Below are 20,686 nucleotides of genomic sequence, written 5' to 3'. Positions count from 1 at the left end.
CTTGTCCTGTAGGGTGACAAGTTCGTGGGGACCTCAGGGGACATGGCAGGGGGGCAAGGGGACATTTGGGGACACCCGTTGGCCAAGGGGTGACAATGGCGCCGTCTGTCCCACGGGTGACATCTGACCTGAGGGTTGGGGACAGATGGTTGTCCCCGTGGTGGCATCTCCCCCGGGGTGTCCAGCCCCCTTGGTGACATCTGACTTGGCGCTGGGGACAAATGTGTGTCCCTGCTGGTGACGTCCCTCTGAGCTCCAGCCCTGGCATTGTTCCTTGTCCCCATCCCTGTCCCTTGTGCGTGTCCCACTCCTTTGTCCCCATCCCCATCCCTTGTCCCCATCCTGTCCCTTGTCCCTTGTCCCCACCCCGTCCCTTGTCCCCATCCCTTGTCCCCATCCCTTGTCCCCATCCCCATCCCTTGTCCCCACCCTGTCCCTTGTCCCCATCCCTGTCCCTTGTCCCTGTCTCTGTCCCTTGTCCCTGTCCCTTGTCCCCACCCCTGTCTCTTGTCCCTGTCCCCATCCCTGTCCCTTGTCCCTGTCCCTGTCCCTTGTCCCCATCCCTTGTCCCCACCCCTGTCCCTTGTCTGTGTCCCTTGTCCCTGTCCCCATCCCCATCCCCATCCCTTGTCCCCATCCCTTGTCCCTTGTCCCTGTCCCCATCCCTGTCCCTTGTCCCCGTCCCTGTCCCTTGTCCCCATCCCTTGTCCCCGTCCCTTGTCCCCATCCCTGTCCCTTGTCCCCATCCCTTGTCCCTTGTCCCTGTCCCTTGTCCCCATCCTCATCCCTTGTCCCCGTCCCTTGTCCCCGTCCCTTGTCCCCATCCCTGTCCCTTGTCCCCATCCCTTGTCCCCATCCCTGTCCCTTGTCCCCGTCCCTTGTCCCCGTCCCTTGTCCCCATCCTCATCCCTTGTCCCCATCCCTGTCCCTTGTCCCCGTCCCTTGTCCCCGTCCCTTGTCCCCACCCCTGTCCCTTGTCTGTGTCCCTTGTCCCTGTCCCCATCCCCATCCCCATCCCTTGTCCCCATCCCTTGTCCCCACCCCTGTCCCTTGTCCCTGTCCCCATCCCCATCCCTGTCCCTTGTCCTCGTCCCTGTCCCTTGTCCCCATCCCTTGTCCCCGTCCCTTGTCCCCATCCCTGTCCCTTGTCCCCATCCCTTGTCCCTTGTCCCTGTCCCTTGTCCCCATCCTCATCCCTTGTCCCCATCCCTGTCCCTTGTCCCCATCCCTTGTCCCCACCCCTGTCCCTTGTCCCTGTCCCCATCCCCATCCCTGTCCCTTGTCCCCATCCCTTGTTCCCATCCCTGTCCCTTGTCCCCATCCCTTGTTCCCATTTCTGTCCCTTGTCCCCACCCCTGTCCCTTGTCCCCAGGGTCCCCAACCTGAACCTGCCTCCCCGGAGCCACCTCCTTGTCCCCAAACCTGTCACCCCAGTTCTCGGCAGGTGACAAAACGAGACGGGCCGGGGACACCGGGATGGGGACACGGGGCCGCGTGGCAGGAGGTGACACGGGGCGCGTGGGGGTGGCGCCACCACCACCGGCAGCTTTGGGGACCCGGAGGTGTCACCAGGGTCACCGGAGGCGGACGGACGGACAGACAGAGGGTGGGGACAGGGTGGGGGAGCCCCGGGAACTTCCTCCTCGTTGTCACCGCCGGGAGGTGACCCCGGTGACACCGGCGAATCGGGGCCACCCACGGCTTTGGGGTCCCCTTTCCCCAATTTGGGGTCCCCTCTCCCCTTTTTTTGGGGTCCCGTTGTCTGGGGGTGAACTGGGATGGGACGGCACTGGGAAGACACCGGGCTGGCACTGGGAGTGACAGGAAGCACTGGGAGGCACTGGGAGGCACTGGGAAAACAGTAGGGTGCCCCAGGAGGCACTGGGAAGGCAGTGGGTTGGCACTGGGAGGCACTGGGAGGCACTGGGAAGGCCTCAGGCTGACACTGGGAGGCACTGGGAAGGCACTGGGAGGCACTGGGAGGCACTGGGAAGGCACTGGGAGGCACTGGGAAGACTTCAGGCTGACACTGGGAGGCACTGGGAGGCACTGGGAGGCACTGGGAAGGCACTGGGAAGGCTCCAGGCTCTTACTGGGAGGCACTGGGAAGGCTGCAGGCTGTTACTGGGAGCACTGGGAGGCACTGGGAAGGCTCCAGGCTGTTACTGGGAGGCACTGGGAAGGTACTGGGAAGGCTCCAGGCTGTTACTGGGAGCACTGGGAAGGCTCCAGGCTGTTACTGGAAGGCACTGGGAAGGCTCCAGGCTGTTACTGGGAGGCACTGGGAGTACTGGGAAGGCTCCAGGCTGTTACTGGGAGGCACTGGGAAGGCTCCAGGCTGTTCCTGGGAGCACTGGGAGGCACTGGGAGGACTGGGAAGGCTCCAGGCTGTTACTGGGAGCACTGGGAGGCACTGGGAAGGCTCCAGGCTGTTACTGGGAGGCACTGGGAAGGCTCCAGGCTGTTACTGGGAGCACTGGGAAGGCACTGGGAAGTCTCCAGGCTGTTACTGGGAGGCACTGGGTAGGCTCCAGGCTGTTACTGGGAGGCACTGGAAGGCACTGGGAGGCACTGGGAAGGCTCCAGGCTGTTACTGGGAGCACTGGGAGGCACTGGGAAGGCTCCAGGCTGTTACTGGGAGGCACTGGGAGGCACTGGGAGGCACTGGGAAGGCTCCAGGCTGTTACTGGGAGCACTGGGAGGCACTGGGAGGCAGTGGGAAGGCTCCAGGCTGTTACTGGGAGGCACTGGAAAGGCTCCAGGCTGTTACTGGGAGCACTGGGAGGCACTGGGAAGGCTCCAGGCTGTTACTGGGAGGCACTGGGAGGCACTGGGAAGGCTCCAGGCTGATACTGGGAGGCACTGGGAAGGCTCCAGGCTGTTACTGGGAAGGCACTGGGATGGCTCCAGGCTGTTACTGGGAGGCACTGGGAAGGCTCCAGGCTTTTACTGGGAGCACTGGGAGGCACTGGGAAGGCTCCAGGCTGTTACTGGGAGGCACTGGGAGGCACTGGGAAGGCTCCAGGCTGTTCCTGGGAGGCACTGGGAAGGCTCCAGGCTGTTACTGGGATGCACTGGGAGTACTGGGAAGGCTCCAGGCTGTTACTGGGAGGACTGGGAAGGCTCCAGGCTGTTACTGGGAGGCACTGGGAGGCACTGGGAAGGCTCCAGGCTGTTACTGGGAGGCACTGGGAAGGCTCCAGGCTGTTACTGGGAGCACTGGGAGGCACTGGGAGGACTGGGAAGGCTCCAGGTTGGTACTGGGAGGCACTGGGAAGGCTCCAGGCTGTTACTGGGGGGCACTGGGAAGGCTCCAGGCTGTTACTGGGAGGCACTGGGAGGCACTGGGAAGGCTCCAGGCTGTTACTGGGAGGCACTGGGAGGCACTGGGAAGGGCCCAGGCTCTTACTGGGAGGCACTGGGAAGGCACTGGGAAGGCTCCAGGCTGTTACTGGGAGCACTGGGAAGGCACTGGGAAGGCTCCAGGCTGTTACTGGGAGGCACTGGGAGGCACTGGGAAGGCTCCAGGCTCTTACTGGGAGCACTGGGAAGGCTCCAGGCTGTTACTGGGAGGCACTGGGAAGGCTCCAGGCTGTTACTGGGAGGCACTGGGAGGACTGGGAGGGCTCCAGGCTGTTACTGGGAGGCACTGGGAAGGCTCCAGGCTGTTACTGGGAGCACTGGGAAGGCACTGGGAAGGCTCCAGGCTGTTACTGGGAAGGCACTGGGAAGGCTCCAGGCTGTTACTGGGATGCACTGGGAGGCACTGGGAAGCCTCCAGGCTGTTACTGGGAGGCACTGGGAAGGCTCCAGGCTGTTACTGGGAGCACTGGGAAGGCACTGGGAAGGCTCCAGGCTGTTACTGGGAGCACTGGGAGGCACTGGGAGGCACTGGGAAGGCTCCAGGCTGTTACTGGGAGACACTGGGAAGGCTCCAGGCTGTTACTGGGAGGCACTGGGAGGACTGGGAGGGCTCCAGGCTGTTACTGGGAGGCACTGGGAAGGCTCCAGGCTGTTACTGGGAGCACTGGGAAGGCACTGGGAAGGCTCCAGGCTGTTACTGGGAAGGCACTGGGAAGGCTCCAGGCTGTTACTGGGAGGCACTGGGAAGGCTCCAGGCTGTTACTGGGAGCACTGGGAGGCACTGAGAAGGCTCCAGGCTGTTACTGGGAAGGCACTGGGAAGGCTCCAGGCCGTTACTGGGAGCACTGGGAAGGCTCCAGGCTGTTACTGGGAGCACTGGGAGGCACTGGGAAGGCTCCAGGCTGTTACTGGGAGCACTGGGAAGGCTCCAGGCTGTTACTGGGAGGCACTGGGAGGCACTGGGAAGGCTCCAGGCTGTTACTGGGAGGCACTGGGAGGCACTGGGAAGGCTCCAGGCTGTTACTGGGGGGCACTGGGAAGGCTGCAGGCTGATACTGGGAGGCACTGGGAGGCACTGGGAAGGCTCCAGGCTGTTACTGGGAGCACTGGGAAGGCACTGGGAAGGCTCCAGGCTGTTACTGGGAGGCACTGGGAAGGCTCCAGGCTGTTACTGGGAAGGCACTGGGAAGGCTCCAGGCTGTTACTTGGAGGCACTGGGAAGGCTCCAGGCTGTTACTGGGAGCACTGGGGAGGCACTGGGAGGACTGGGAGGGCTCCAGGCTGTTACTGGGAGCACTGGGAGGCACTGGGAAGGCTCCAGGCTGTTACTGGGAGGCACTGGGAGGACTGGGAGGGCTCCAGGCTGTTACTGGGAGCACTGGAAGGCACTGGGAAGGCTCCAGGCTGTTACTGGGAGGCACTGGGAGGCACTGGGAAGGCTCCAGGCTGATACTGGGAGGCACTGGGAAGGCACTGGGAAGGCTCCAGGCTGATACTGGGAGGCACTGGGAAGGAACTGGGAAGGCTCCAGGCTGTTACTGGGAGGCACTGGGAAGGCTCCAGGCTCTTACTGGGAGGCACTGGGAAGGCTCCAGGCTGTTACTGGGAGCACTGGGAGGCACTGGGAGGACTGGGAAGGCTCCAGGCTGTTACTGGGAGCACTGGGAAGGCTCCAGGCTGTTACTGGGAGGCACTGGGAAGGCTCCAGGCTGTTACTGGGAAGGCACTGGGAAGGCTCCAGGCTGTTACTGGGAGGCACTGGGAAGGCTCCAGGCTGTTACTGGGAAGGCACTGGGAAGGCTCCAGGCTGTTACTGGGAGGCACTGGGAAGGCTCCAGGCTGTTACTGGGAGCACTGGGAAGGCTCTAGGCTGTTACTGGGAGGCACTGGGAAGGCTGCAGGCTGTTACTGGGAGGACTGGGAAGGCTCCAGGCTGTTACTGGGAGGCACCGGGAAGGCTCCAGGCTGTTACTGGGAGCACTGGGAAGGTACTGGGAAGGCTCCAGGCTGTTACTGGGAAGGCACTGGGAAGGCTCCAGGCTGTTACTGGGAGGCACTGGGAGGACTGGGAAGGCTCCAGGCTGTTACTGGGAGCACTGGGAAGGCTCCAGGCTGTTACTGGGAGCACTGGGAAGGTACTGGGAAGGCTCCAGGCTGTTACTGGGAGGCACTGGGAAGGCTCCAGGCTGTTACTGGGAGCACTGGTGCCGCCCCCCCCCGCTGGGCGTGGCCCGGGGTGTCCCCGCCCCCCCCGGGCGCGTCCCGGGTCCCTCCCGGAGCCCGCGGGCATTTAAGGGGCCCGATCCGGCGCTGCCTCCTCATCCTCCTCTTCCTCCCGCTGCCATGGAGCGAGTCCTGCCGCTGCTGCTGCTGGTCACTGGTGAGCACTGGGGGCACTGGGAGGCACTGGGAAGGCGCTAGGGCGAACTGGGAGGAGGGAGCTGCGGGGCACTAGGAGGAACTGGGAGACACTGGGAGGAACTGGGAGACACTGGGAGGGTACTGCAGGGCACTGGGTAGGCACTGGGGGGCACTGGGAGGCACTGGGAAGGCGCTAGGGCGAACTGGGAGCGGGGAGCTGTGGGGCACTGGGAAACACTGGGAGACACTGGGAGGAACTGGGAGACACTGGGAGGGTACTGCGGGGCACTGGGTAGGCACTGGAGGGCACTGGGAGGCACTGGGAAGGCGCTAGGGCGAACCGGGAGCGGGGAGCTGTGGGGCACTGGGAAACACTGGGAGACACTGGGAGGGTACTGGGGGGCACTGGGGAGACACTAGGAGGTGCTGGGAGGCACTGGGTAGGCACTGGGAGGCACTGGGAAGGCGCTAGGGCGAACTGGGAGGGGGGAGCTGTGGGGCACTGGGAGACACTGGGAGGAACTGGGAGACACTGGGAGGGTACTGTGGGGCACTGGGTAGGCACTAGGAGGTGCTGGGAGGCACTGGTGAGCACTGGGGGCACTGGGAGGCACTGGGAAGGCGCTAGGGCGAACTGGGAGGGGGGAGCTGCGGGGCACTGGGAGGAACTGGGAGACACTGGGAGGAACTGGGAGACACTGGGAGGGTACTGGGGGCACTGGGTAGGCACTGGGGGGCACTGGGAGGCACTGGGAAGGCGCTAGGGCGAACTGGGAGGGGGGAGCTGCGGGGCACTGGGAAACACTGGGAGACACTGGGAGGGTACTGGGGGGCACTGGGGAGGCACTAGGAGGTGCTGGGAGGCACTGGGTAGGCACTGGGAGGCACTGGGAAGGCGCTAGGGCGAACTGGGAGGGGGGAGCTGTGGGGCACTGGGAGACACTGGGAGGAACTGGGAGACACTGGGAGGGTACTGCGGGGCACTGGGTAGGCACTAGGAGGTGCTGGGAGGCACTGGTGAGCACTGGGGGCACTGGGAGGCACTGGGAAGGCGCTAGGGCGAACTGGGAGGGGGGAGCTGCGGGGCGCTGAGAGACACTGGGAGGAACTGGGAGACACTGGGAGGGTACTGGGGGGCACTGAGTAGGCACTAGGAGGTGCTGGGAGGCACTGGGTAGGCACTGGGAGGCCCTGGGAGGCACTGGGAAGGTGCTAGGACGAACTGGGAGGGGGGAGCTGCGGGGCACTGGGAGGAACTGGGAAGAACTGGGAGACACTGGGAGGGTACTGGGGGGCACTGGGGAGGCACTAGGAGGTGCTGGGACGCACTGGGATGGCGCTAGGGGGAACTGGGAGGGGGGAGCTGCGGGGCACTGGGAGGGGACTGGAGGGCACTGGGAGGCATTGGGAAAGCACTAGGGGGAACTGGGAGATACTGGGAGGGTACTGGGATGCACGGGGTAGGCAGTGGGGGGCACTGGGAGGGACTGGAGGGTGCTTGAGGGGGTAGCTGGGAGGGACTGGGAAAGCACCGGGGTGCACTAGGGGGTGCTGGGAGGGAACTGGGAGGCACTGGAACGTACTGGGAGGGAGTGAGGGGGAGCTGAGAGTAACTGGTGCAGGCACTGGGAGGAACTGGGAGACACTGGGAGGGTACTGGGGGGCACTGGGAGGGTACTGGGGGGCACTGGGTAGGCACTAGGAGGTGCTGGGAGGCACTGGGGGGCACTGGGAGGGACTGGGAAAGCACTGGGGTGCACTAGGGGGTGCTGGGAGGGAACTGGGAGGAACTGGGAGACACTGGGAGGGTACTGGGGGGGAGCGGGGAGGGGACTGGGGGTGCTGGGAGGGACTGGGAAAGCACCGCGGTGCACTAGGGGGTGCTGGGAGGGCACTGGGAGGCACTGGGAGGAACTGGGAGACACTGGGAGGGTACTGGGGGGGAGCGGGGAGGGGACTGGGGATGCTGGGAGGGACTGGGAAAGCACTGGGGTGCACTGGGGGGTCTGGGAGGGACTGGGGGGCACTGGGAAGGACTGAGGGGGGGGCACTGGGAGGAAATTGGGAGGCACTGGGAGGGAACTGGGGGAAACTGGGAGTGGGACCGGGAGGGTCTGGGGAACACCAGGGGGGCACTGGGAGACAGTGGGAGGGAACTGGGAGGCACTGGGCAGATCCTGGGGGCACTGGGAGGGTATTGGGGGGCACTGGGATGCACTGGGCGGGGAATTGGGGGGCACTGGGAGGGGACTGGTGGGTGCTAGGAGGGCACTGGGAGGCGCTGGGTGTTACTGGGATGGAACTGGGGAGCACTGGGGGCTGCTGGGAAACAGACTGGAAAGCACAGGGAGGGCACTGGCGAGTACTGGGAAGGAGTTGCAGGTGAACTGGGGACACTGGGAGGCAGCGGGATCATACTGGTGTGAGTAAGAGGAGGTACTGGGAAGCACTGGGAGCACTGGTCGAGCATAGAAAGGAATGATGAGGCTGCGGGGGACAGCGGATGGCACTGGGAGGGTACTGGGAAGGAGCAGGATGTGAACTGGGGGCACTGGGAGCAAACTGGTGGCACGGGGGAAGGAATGAGGAAGCACTGGGAGGTGCTGAGGGCTACTGGGAGGGGACGGGAAGGTGCTGAGGGTGGACTGGGAGGGAACTGGCGGGAACTGGGAGGCACTGGGAGGGAGCTGGAGGCTACTGGGAAGAGCTGGCAGGCAGTGGGAGGAAATGGTGTGATACTGGGAAGTACTGGGAGGCAGTGGGGGCCACAGCGGGGGGAGCGAGGTAGCATTGGGAAATAACTGGGAGGCGCTGGGAGGGCGCTGGGAGGGCACTGGGAGGCACTGGGAAGGGATTGGAGGAGACTGGGACTCACGGGGAGGCACTGGGAAGGGACTGGGGGGCACTGGGACACACTGGGAAGGGATTGGAGGGGACTGGGGGGCACTGGGAGGCACTGGGAGGGAACTGGGGAGGAATGGGGGGCATTGGGAGGCAACTGGGGGACACTGGGATGGGATTTTGGAGCACTGGGGGGCTCTGGAAGTTTCTGGGAGGCACTGGGAGGGCTTTGTGGGGCACTGGGAAGGGACTGGGAGACATTAGGGGGAACTGGGAGGAACTGGGAGACACTGGGAGGGGACTGAGAGGCACTGGGTAGGCACTGGGAGATGCCGGGAGGGAACTGGGAGGGTGCTGGAAGGCACTGGTTAGGCGCTGGGGGGCACTGGGAGGGACTGGGAAAGCACTAGGGAGTGCTGGGAGGGAACTGGGAGGCACTGGGAAGGGACTGGGAGGCACTGCAGGAACTGGGGGAAACGGAGAGGAACTGGGAGGGGACTGGGGGGGAGCTGGGAGGGGACTGGGGGGGGCGGGAGAGACTGGGAAAGCACTAGGGGGCACTGGGAAGAACTGGGAAGGGACTGGAGGGCACTGGGAGGCACTGGGAAGGGACTGCAGGGCACTGGGAGGCACTGGGAAGGGTCTGGGCAGGGACTGGAGGGCACTGGGAGGCACTGGGAGGTACTGGGAAGGGACTGGAGGGCACTGGGAGGCACTGGGAAGGGTCTGGGCAGGGACTGGAGGGCACTGGGAGGCACTGGGAGGCACTGGGCAGGGACTGGAGGGCACTGGGAGGCACTGGGAAGGGACTGGATGGCACTGGGAGGCACTGGGCAGGGACTGGAGGGCACTGGGAGGCACTGGGAGGCACTGGGAAGGGACTGGAGGGCACTGGGAGGCACTGGGAGGCACTGGGAAGGGTCTGGGCAGGGACTGGACAGCACTGGGAGGTACTGGGCAGGGACTGGAGGGCACTGGGAGGCACTGGGAGGGACTGGAGGGCACTGGGAGGCACTGGGAAGGGACTGGATGGCACTGGGAGGCACTGGGCAGGGACTGGAGGGCACTGGGAGGCACTGGGAAGGGTCTGGGCAGGGACTGGAGGGCACTGGGGGGCACTGGGGGGCACTGGAGGGCACTGGGAGGCACTGGGAGGCACTGGGTGGCACTGGGAGGCACTGGGAGGCACTGAGCCCCCCGGCGCCCCCCAGCGGCCGTGGGGGATGAGAACCGCATCGTGGGGGGGCAGAGCTGCCCCAAGAAGCGCCACCCGTACCAGGTGGTCCTGCTGGGACCCCAGCAGAACATCCACTGCGGGGGGGTCCTGGTCGCCCGCCAGTGGGTGCTGACGGCCGCCCACTGCAACACCCAGAGGTGGGTGGGGTGGCGGCACCCGCCGTGGGGTGGGGGGGTGCGGGAAGGAGCCACGGGGGCGGCCGGCAGGGGGCGGATGGTGGTGACGGGGCTGGGAGGAGCTGGTTGGGGTTTGGGTCAATGGAGGGGGAGAAGGTCAATGGGGGTGAAGGTCAAAATTGGAGAAGGTCAGTGGGGTTGAAGGTCAATAGAGGTGAAGCTCGATGGGGAAGAAGGTCAATGGGGGTGAAGGTCAATGGGAGTGAAGGTCAAAAGTGGAGAAGGTCAATGGAGTTGAAGGTCAATGGGGGTGAAGGTCAATAGGGGTGAAGCTCAATGGTGGAGAGGTCAATGGGGAAGAAAGTCAATGGGGGTGAAGGTCAATGGGGGAGAAAGTCAATGGGGGTGAAGGTCAATGGGGGAGAAAGTCAAAAGTGGAGAAGGTCAATGGGGTTGAAGGTCAATAGGGGTGAAGCTCAATGGGGAAGAAGGTCGATGGGGAAGAAGATCAATGGGGGTGAAGGTCAAAAGTGGAGAAGGTCAACGGGGTTAAAGGTCGATAGAGGTGAAGCTCAATGGGGAAGAAGGTCGACGGGGAAGAAGGTCGATGGGGAAGAAGGTCAATGGGGGTGAAGGTCAATAGGAGTGAAGCTCAATGGTGGAGAGGTCAACGGGGGTGAAGGTCAATAGGGGTGAAGCTCAATGGTGGAGAGGTCAATGGGGAAGAAAGTCAATGGGGGTGAAGGTCAATGGGGGAGAAGGTCAAAAGTGGAGAAGGTCAATGGGGTTGAAGGTCGATAGGGGTGAAGCTCAATGGGGAAGAAGGTCGATGGGGAAGAAGGTCAGTGGGGGTGAAGGTCAAAAGTGGAGAAGGTCAACGGGGTTGAAGGTCAATAGAGGTGAAGCTCAATGGGGAAGAAGGTCGATGGGGAAGAAGGTCGATGGGGGTGAAGGTCGATGGGGAAGAAGGTCAATGGGGGTGAAGGTCAATGGGGGAGAAGGTCAAAAGTGGAGAAGGTCAATGGGGTTGAAGGTCAATACGGGTGAAGCTCGATGGGGAAGAAGGTCAATGGGGGTGAAGGTCAATGACGGTGAAGGTCAATAGGGGTGAAGCTCAGTGGTGGAGAAGTCAATGGGGAAGAAGGTCAATGGTGGTGAAGGTCAAAAGTGGAGAAGGTCAATGGGGAAGAAGGTCAATGGGGGTGAAGGTCAAAAGGGATGAAGGTCAATGGGGGAGAAGGTCAATGGGGGAGAAGGTCAATGGGGGTGAAGGTCAGTGGTGGAGAAGGTCAGTGGTGGGGAAGGTAAATGGGGCTGAAGGTCAATGGTGGTTAAGGTCGATGGGGGAGAAGGTCAATGGGGGTGAAGGTCAGTGGTGGAGAACCCCAACAGTGGGGAAGGTCAGTGGTGGAGAATGTTGATGGAGAAGGTCAGAGGTGGAGAAGGTCAGTGGTGGAGGAGGTCAGTGGTGGAGAACCCCAACAGTGGGGAAGGTCAGTGGTGGAGAATGTTGATGGAGAAGGTCAGTGGTGGAGAAGGTCAGTGGTGGAGAAGGTCAGTGGTGGAGAATGTTGATGGTGAAGAACATAAACAATGGAGAAGGTCAACGGGAGAGAAATTCAACGGTGGAGAATGTCAATGTAGGAGAACACCTGTGGTGAAGAACGTAAACGGTGGAGAAGCTCAGAGGTGGGGGAGCTAAATGGTGGAGAACATCAACAGTGGAGAACCCCAGTGCTGGAGATGGTCATCGTGGGGGTGTCTCCAGCTTAGGGCCTCCTCCCCACCTCAGCCAGTTGGCCACCACCACCACCCACGTGGGCTCCCAGAAGGACCTTCTGGTGGCCTGAGCTTCTCCTGGCCAAGTCTTGGTTCACGGGAAGGATCTGCCAGAAAAATGGGGAAGAAAACCTAAATTTTAGGGTTTCTTTGGGTAGGTTGGAGCTGGTTCTTCTCCAGTTTGGGCTGGACCATGAAGGACTCACATCGGCCAACTCTTTGGTTGACCTGCCTCAATTTTCCCCTCCATGAATGACAGGAGAAGCCTCTTATCTTACTTCCTGGTGGCTTCTCCCGTCCTCCACCATGTGGATCTCCCTTGGTGCCACATCCACCAGAGAACCTCACCATGGTCTTTTCTCCACCATGTGGACCTTCCATGGTGCCACATCCACCGGAGAACCTCACCATGGTCTTTTCTCCACCATGTGGACCTTCCATGGTGCCACATCCACCGGAGAACCTCACCATGGTCTTCTCTCCACCAGCTCCATCCCCATCCGCATGGGCGACCACAGCTTGAAGACCAAGGAGAGGACAGAACAATGTGTCAACTCGGCCAAGGCCTTTGTCCACCCCAACTACAACCCCACCAGCCATGACAGTGACATCATGCTCCTCAAGCTCCAGAAGCCCATCCACTTCACCGAGCACGTCCAGCCGGTGGCCCTGCCCAAGCGTTGTCCACCCCCCAACACCGAGTGCATCGTCTCGGGCTGGGGGAGCACCAGCAGCCCTGAAGGTAGGTGGAGACATCTCCTCACACCTCATCGGGGGGGACGTCTTGGTGGTTTGGGGACATCTTGGTGTCTTGGGGACATCTCAGCATCTTGCGGATGTCTCGGCACCTTGGGGACATCTCAACCATTTGGAGATATCTCAACACCTTTGGGGCATCTCAACACCTTTGGGGCATCTCAGTGTCTTGGGGACATCTCAGTGTCTTGGGGACATCTCAGCATTCTGGAGACATCTCGGTGTCTTGGGGACATCTCGGTGTCTTGGAGATATCTCGGTGTCTTGGGGGTATGTCGTGGTTTGATTGCGGGGTGACAATAAATCCACGGCAGATGTATTGTTAACCTCCTCTCCCCGCGCTTCCCCCTTCAGCCCCGCCCTCTCCCCACTTCCCACTAAGGACAGGCGATTGGGAGGGAAAGAAGGACAGAGAGAAGAGAGTTGGAAAAATTAAAAATGTTTTACTGATGCTACTAATAAAAATAGAGAAAATGATACAAAATATACAAAACCAATCTTGAAAGTCCCGGCAGCTGCTCCGGCAGGTGTAGGGCCGGCACCCAAAGTCCTGGACTGGACTCTGCAGCCAACCGGAGCTGGATTCAGTCTGTCACTTGGCCTCAGTTCGCAGGGACGACTCGCAAGGTCCTCTCCCAACGTCGGCCATAAGGAAAAAGGGACGAGATCCTCGTGATCTCCCACTTTTATATGAAGTCTGAGGTGAATGGGATGGAATACTTTAGTTGGTCAATTCTCAGTTCACCTCCTGCTTGCACATCTCGCGGGATGCATCATTATCAACGACCTTGCGTTCCATTGCTATGTCTACCGAAACACGTACCTAACTTTCAGGAAAACTGCAGTTAGTAAGAGGACTTTAGCTGGCAGGGAAATTCACTAAAAGAGAAACTTGTTTTTAACAAAACCAGGACAGGACATCTGGAGGACACCTGTGGTCCATGGGGTGGCCGTGTTGGTCTCCATCCCCCACCAGCTCCACGCCATGACCACAGGAATCTCCAAACCACCTCCAGCGTGACCAGTTGGCTCCCATCTTGATGTCACCTTCCCATGTCCCCCTGACCACCATGTCCCCCTGTCCCCAGGGTACTTCCCCGATGTTCTCCAGTGTGGCTTGGTCTACACCATCCCCAATGAGGAGTGCGCCAAGCTCTACCCCAAGGGCATCACCAAGAACATGCTCTGCGCCGGCGTCACCTCGGGGGGCACCGACTCCTGCCAGGTACGGTTGGATGGGATCCCCCCTGCCTGCCCCGGCCCCACAGGGGGTGCTCCGGGTGGCCCCACCTTCCCCAAAGGAGAAGAGCTCGGGGGGCGGTGGGGACGTCACTTGACGTCCAACTCCACTCCATGGAGGGTTGGTCTTGGGGACGCTGGCAGCTCTAGGGACACCCGTAAGGACCACGGGGATCCCCTGGGTGCTATAGGAACCACCTGGGGTCCATGGGTACAGTGGGTTCTACAGCGACCTCCTGTGTGCTCTAATTGCTATAGGGATCCTTTGGGTGCTCTAGGGACCCCCAAGCACTGTACCCCATTGGTCGTGGTGGTCTCCATGTCCTCACCCCGTTGGCCATGGTGGTCTCCATGCCTTGACCCCATAGACCGTGATGGTCTCCATGCCCTCACCCCATTGGCCACGGTGGTCTCCATGCCTTGACCCCTTAGGCTGTGATGGTCTCCATGCCTCAATCCCGTAGGCCATGATGGTCTCCATGCCTTGTCCCCATAGGCTGTGATGGTCTCCATGGCTCCACCCCATAGGCCATGGTGGTCTCCATGGCTCCACCCCACAGGCCACGGTGGTCTCCATGCCTTGACCCCTTAGGCTGTGATGGTCTCCATGCCTCGACCCCGTAGGCCATGATGGTCTCCATGCCTTGACCCCACAGGCTGTGATGGTCTCCATGGCTCCACCCCATAGGCTGTGATGGTCTCCATGCCTTGACCCCATAGGCCACGGTGGTCTCCATGCCTTGACCCCATAGGCTGTGATGGTCTCCATGGCTCCACCCCATAGGCCATGGTGGTCTCCATGCCTTGACCCCATAGACCGTGATGGTCTCCATGGCTCCACCCCACAGGCCATGGTGGTCTCCATGCCTTGACCCCTTAGGCTGTGATGGTCTCCATGCCTCGACCCCGTAGGCCATGATGGTCTCCATGCCCTCACCCCATAGGCCATGGTGGTCTCCATGCCTTGACCCCGTAGGCCGTGATGGTCTCCATGGCTCCACCCCATAGGCTGTGATGGTCTCCATGCCTTGACTCCATAGGCCACGGTGGTCTCCATGCCTTGACCCCATAGGCTGTGATGGTCTCCGTGGCTCCACCCCATAGGCCATGGTGGTCTCCATGCCTTGACCCCATAGGCTGTGATGGTCTCCATGGCTCCACCCCATAGGCCATGATGGTCTCCATGCCTTGACCCCGTAGGCCATGGTGCTCTCCATGTCCTGCCCAATAGGCCGTGTGGCGTCCAAGGGAGAGCGATGGGTCGTGAGGTCTCCCCGTGGGGTAGAGCTGGGCCAGTTTGGTTGACCCAACCCTGGTGCCATCTCCTGAGGTTCTTGTCCCCGCCAGGGCGACTCCGGAGGTCCCTTGGTGTGCCGGGAGGAGCTGCAGGGCATCGTGTCATGGGGCATGCAGGTCTGCGGGCAGCGGGGCAAGCCGGGCGTCTACACCCGCGTCTGCGAGTTCACCTCCTGGATCCACAGCACCATGAAGAAGAACGGCCACGACTGAGCCACCGCCCCACGGCTTCTCCTCGCCCCGTTCCCCCAGAAACGCCGGGGAAGGGCTTTGGCCTCCCTCCTCCCATCCCACGCCGCCCGCCCCGCGTTGGGAGGAAGAGCTCCTGCAATAAAACGCGTGGTGACAACCTGCAAGCACGCGGCTGGTGGCCATGGTGGCATCTCATGGCCGTGGGTGGCTGGTGGCCATGGTGACAACCTGCAACCGCATGGCTGGTGCTGGTGGCCATGGTGGCATCTCATGGCCATGGGTGGCTGGTGGCCATGGTGGCATCTCATGGCCATTGGTGGTTGGTGGCCGCGTTGGTGACCTGCAACCGCCACCTGGTGCTGGTGGCCATGGTGACAACCTGCAAGCACACGGCTGGTGGCCATGGTGGCATCTCATAGCCGTGGGTGGCTGGTGGCCATGGTGGTGACTTGCAACCACGACCTGGTGGCCACGGTGACGACCTGCAACCACCTGTCTGGTGCTGGTGGCCATGATGGCAACTCATGGCCATTGGTGGTTGGTGGCCATGGTGGTGACCTGCAACCGCCACCTGGTGCTGGTGGCCATGGTGACAACCTGCAAGCACACGGCTGGTGGCCATGGTGGCATCTCATGGCCATGGGTGGCTGGTGGCCATGGTGACAACCTGCAACTACATGGCTGGTGCTGGTGGCCATGATGGCAACTCATGGCCATGGGTGGCTGGTGGCCATGGTGGCATCTCATTGCCATTGGTGGTTGGTGGCCGCGTTTGTGACCTGCAACTGCCACCTGGTGCTGGTGGCCATGGTGACAACCTGCAACCACATGTCTGGTGCTGGTGGCCACGGTGGCAACCTTCACCTACACACCTTGTGGCCATGGTGGGAACCTCGTGGCTGGTGGCCATGGCGACAACCTGCAAACACATGTCCGGTAGCCGTGGTGGCAACTCATGGCCTTTGGTGGGTGGTGACCTGCAGCTGCCACCTCGTGGCCAAGGTGGCAACTCCTCGCCACCCAGGGGCCACCCCGTGGTGCCACCGCCACCCCCTGAGGTGTAACCCTGGAGTAAAGCAGGAAGTTGGCTCCTCCCGGCAGCGCGTGGGCGTCCTAATTGGCACCAATTAAGAGCCGCCTAACGAGGCGGCCGCTAACGAGCCCTCCCATGGAGAGAACCAGTCGGGCCACGCCCGGGGCGGGCGGCCCCGCCCAAGGAGCCGCCACACCCTGTTTACACCATTGACCCCCCAGTTGGGTCCGCTTGGGGCTTGGAGGGGGCGGGTGGTGGGACACGCGTGATGGACGCATGGACGCATGTCACAGACGTGCGGACGTGTGTCGTAGACGTGCAGATGCGCGTCACGGACCTGGCAACGTGTGTCACGGGCATGTGGATGTGTGTCATGGACATGTGGACGTGTGTCACGGACACGGCAACATGTGTCATGGACAAGTGGACATGTGTCACGGACACGGCAACATGTGTCATGGACAAGTGGACATGTTGTGGGTGTGTGGACACGTCATGGACGTGCAGACGTGTATCATGGACGTATGGGCACGTGCTGTGGCCGTCTGTTGTGGACATATGTCAGGGACTTGTGGACACGTGTCATAGGCGTGTGTCATGGACATATGGACCTGTGTCGTGGAGACATATCACGGGTGTGTGGACACGTGTCTTGGGTGTGCAGACCTGGGTCATGGATGTGTCGATGTGTGTTGTGGACACATAGATGTGCGTCATGGACCTGCACGCGTGTGTCATGGACACGTGTCATGGATACGTGTCATGGATGTGTTGACGCGTGTCATGGACATTTGGACCCATGTTATGGACAAGTGGACGTGCCGTGGACATGCAGACACGTCATGGACATGTGTCATGGGTGTGCAGATGTGCATCATGGATGTGTGGACACGTCATGGACTTGTGGACCCGTGTCGTGAACATGTGTGATGGATGCATGGATGTGTGTCCTGGACACGGCAACGTGTGTCATGGACATGTGGATGTGTGTCATGGAAATGCAGATGTGTATCATGGACATGTGGACACGTCATGGACATGTGGACACGTGTCATGGGCATGCAGACCTGGGGCTTGGACATGCAGACGTGTCGGGAGGTGTGGACATGTCATGGATGTATAGACACGTGTCACAGCTTCAGTCTTCTGCTCCAGCCCTCCAAGTTGGCCACCAACCCATGTGTGGGGGTCTCCAAAGCTGATTGGCCAACCAGTACATCCTTGTCTCCAAAACTCATTGGCCAACCAGTAGGACCTGGTCTCCAAAGCTGGTTGGCCAACCAGTACATCTTGGTCTCCAAAGCTGGTTGGCCAACCAGCACATGTTGGTCTCCAAAGCTGATTGGCCAGCCGGTAAGTCCTGGTCTCCAAAGCTGATTGGCCAACAAGTACACCCTGGTCTCCAAAGCTGATTGGCTGACCAGTATGTGCTGGTCTCCAAAGCTGATTGGTCAACCAGTACGTCTTGGTCTCCAAAGCTGATTGGCCAACCAGCACATGCTGGTCTCCAAAGCTGATTGGCCAGCCAGTACGTCCTGGTCTCCAAAGCTGATTGGCCAACAAGTACACCCTGGTCTCCAAAGCTGATTGGCTGACCAGTATGTGCTGGTCTCCAAAGATGATTGGCCAACCAGCACATGCTGGTCTCCAAAGCTGATTGGCCAGCCAGTACGTCCTGGTCTCCAAAGCTGATTGGCCAACCTCACGCCTTCCCCTCTGCCACGACCAGCCAATCACCTCCCTCATCTTCCCAACGCTGGTTGACCTCCCACCATGGCCACCTCCCCAGCGCCAACCACCCAATCAGCACCTCCTCACCACCGCGTAATCCCCCGTCCAATCGGCGGCCGGCCGAGCCGACCGGCCAATCGTGACGCAAGCCAAGGCGGGGCTGGGGGATTAAGGTTGGAGGCGTCTCGGTGCCCGTCAAGACGCCTCCAGCTCAGCGCCGGGTGGGTCGGGCGCCGGCGCCGTTATAAAACCCACGGGCGCCCATGGGCGGGGCCGGGCGCGGTGGCGACACGGCGGGGCCGGTCGGGTCGGGTTTTGGCTCCTGCTCGCCGGGTTTGGCGGGGACGGGACACGGAAGCCACCAGCGGGATCTCGGCCACCCACCCCGACCCCACGTCCTCCGGGAGCCACGGGCGGGACACAGGAGACGGAGCCGGGCGGGCGCCCCCCGCCCCACATGGGGCCCACAGGTTTGGTGGGGTCGGGGGTGGGGGGTGACTTGGGCAAGAGGTCGCGGTCCGTGGGTGCTCCTGCCACCCCCTGGTCTCCATCTGTGGGTCCTTCGGGCTCGTTCTGTCCCTGACCTCCTTCCTTCTCGAGGTTTGATCCGTCCCTGATCTCTGTCCAGCCCTGATCTCCACCCATCCCTCCTTCTCCAGGCTGTCCCTGATCTCCGTCATTCCCCCCTTCTCCATGTTTGATCCATCCCTCCATCCCTGATCTCCATCCATCCTTCCTTCTCCAGGTTTGATCCACCCCTCATCTCCACCCATCCCTCCTTCTCCAGGCTGTCCCCGATCTCCATCCTTCCCCCCTTCTCCATGTTTGATCCATCCCTCCATCCCTGATCTCCATCCATCCTTTCTTCTCCAGGTTCCCTCCATCTCCATCCTTCCTTCTCCAGGTTTGATCCACCCCTCATCTCCACCCATCCCTCCTTCTCCAGGCTGTCCCCGATCTCCATCCTTCCCCCTTTCTCCATGTTTGATCCATCCCTGATCTCTACCCACCCCTTCTTCTCCAGGCTTCCTCTATTTCTGATCTCCATCCTTCCTTCCTTTCTTCCTCCTCCACGTTTGCACCACCCCTGATCTCCACCCACCCTTTGTTCTCCATGTTTCCTCCATCCTTCTCCCCTTCCTTCTCTAGTCCTTCTCCGTCCCTGGTGTCCATCCATCCTTCCTTCTCCAGCCTCGTTCCGTCCCTCTGTCACTCATCCCCGACCTTTCTTCCTTCTTCACGTTGGCTCCACCCCTTGGTTCCAGCTCTCCATCCATCCTTTCTTCTCCATGATCACTCCGTCCATCCGTCCTTCTCCAGGCTTTGCTCCTTCTCTCCGTCCCCCATTTCTGTCCCTCCCTCCTTCTCCGTGGTGGCTCCATCCTTCCTTCCCCATGTCCAGCCCTCCAGCCTTGGCTTCCTACCCTCATTCAGCTTCTCTGCAGGGAACCACAACCCGTGTCCGTGGGTCCCAACACCTCCATCCATGGGTCCCACCTCCAAAGTCCACGGGTCCTACCTACTGTGTCCATGGGTCCCACCACCTCCCATGTCCATGGGTCCCACCACCTCCATCCACGGGTCTCACCACCTCCCATGTCCATGGGTCCCACCACCTCCATCCACGGGTCTCACCACCTCCCGTGTCCACGGGTCCCACCACCTCCCATGTCCTTGGGTCCCAACCACCTCTGTCCACAGGTCCCACCACCTTCTTTGTCCATGGGTCCCACCGGCTCCATCCATGGGTCCTACCTCCCATGTCCATGGGTCCCACCACCTCCCATGCCCGTGGGTCCCACCACCTCCATCCGTGGGCCCCATCACCTTTCATGTCCTTGGGTCCCAACTACCTCTTGTCCATGGGTCCCAGCACCCCCATCCATGGGTCCCACCACCTCCCACATCCATGGGGCCCACCTCCCATGTCCATGGGTCCCACCACCTCCATCCATGGGGCCCACCTCCCACACCCATGGGGAGCAATGACCAGCACCCATGGGACCCATTTCCTGCCCTTATCTGTGGGGCCCATGGCACACGTCCACAGGGAGTGGTGCCCCACACCCATGGGTGGCTCCTACCCATGGCCATGGGAACCGTGACCCACAGTCACGTGGAGCCTTGACCCACTTCCATGGGGCCCACCACCTTCCTCCATGTGGAGCAGTGACCCCATAGCCATGAGGACCCGTGTCCCATGGCCATGAGGACCAGTGACCCACGGCCATGGAGATCTGTGACCCACGGCCATGGGAAACCATGACTCAAAGATGCCTCCAACCCGTGGCCACGGGGAACCATGACTCAGACCCATGGACAACCATGACCTATGGCCATGGGGAACCCTGGACCCATGGCCACGGGGAACGGGGACCCACGGGGAACCACGACCCACAGCCATGGGGGACATGACCCACAACCACAGGGAGCAATGACCTTGAAACCCACAGCGTCCCCAGGGAGCAACGCTCCATACCAACCCACATCCAAGGGTCCCTCTAACCCATGGCCTTGAAGAACCGTGACCCACAACAACGGGGGGGCCATGACCCACGTCTCCAGGGGCCACGACCCACAGCCCCAGCCCCAGGGAGGCATCCAAGGGCAGCGTGAGGTTCTGGGAGGTCAATTGCCCTGGGCCAAGGAGGAGGAAGCAGAAGAGTTGGTGGAACCCATAATTAGGGGCCTCATTAACGATGACTGTGTCGATCGTCACCGTGGCACCCAGGGTGACAATGT

The 20,686-nt window shown here is 61.6% G+C and overlaps 1 protein-coding gene across 1 annotated transcript; it reads left to right on the top strand.

Annotated features, from left to right (window-relative positions):
- Positions 1–5,697: 5,697 nt before the first annotated feature.
- Positions 5,698–15,332, top strand: LOC136000753 (kallikrein-14-like). The gene is made up of 5 exons (XM_065654709.1): positions 5,698–5,743; positions 9,777–9,939; positions 12,186–12,439; positions 13,542–13,678; positions 15,040–15,332. The coding sequence occupies exons 1-5, from the start codon at positions 5,707–5,709 to the stop codon at positions 15,199–15,201; spliced, it is 753 nt and encodes a 250-aa protein (XP_065510781.1). The 5' UTR covers positions 5,698–5,706; the 3' UTR covers positions 15,202–15,332.
- Positions 15,333–20,686: the final 5,354 nt, after the last annotated feature.

The sequence above is a fragment of the Caloenas nicobarica genome, chromosome 34 (genome assembly GCF_036013445.1).
Source record: "Caloenas nicobarica isolate bCalNic1 chromosome 34, bCalNic1.hap1, whole genome shotgun sequence".
Classification (NCBI taxonomy): Eukaryota; Metazoa; Chordata; class Aves; order Columbiformes; family Columbidae; genus Caloenas; species Caloenas nicobarica.
Note: the sequence above shows the minus strand (reverse complement) of the source record. Positions and strands in the feature narration are given on the sequence as shown.

Coding starts and splice junctions, on each gene's coding strand:
- LOC136000753 (XM_065654709.1), top strand. CDS start 5,707: ATGGAGCGAGTCCTGCCGCTGCTGCTGCTGGTCACTG. Junction 9,940..12,185: donor GCCCACTGCAACACCCAGAG/GTGGGTGGGGTG, acceptor TCTCTCCACCAG/CTCCATCCCCATCCGCATGG. Junction 13,679..15,039: donor GGGGCACCGACTCCTGCCAG/GTACGGTTGGAT, acceptor TGTCCCCGCCAG/GGCGACTCCGGAGGTCCCTT.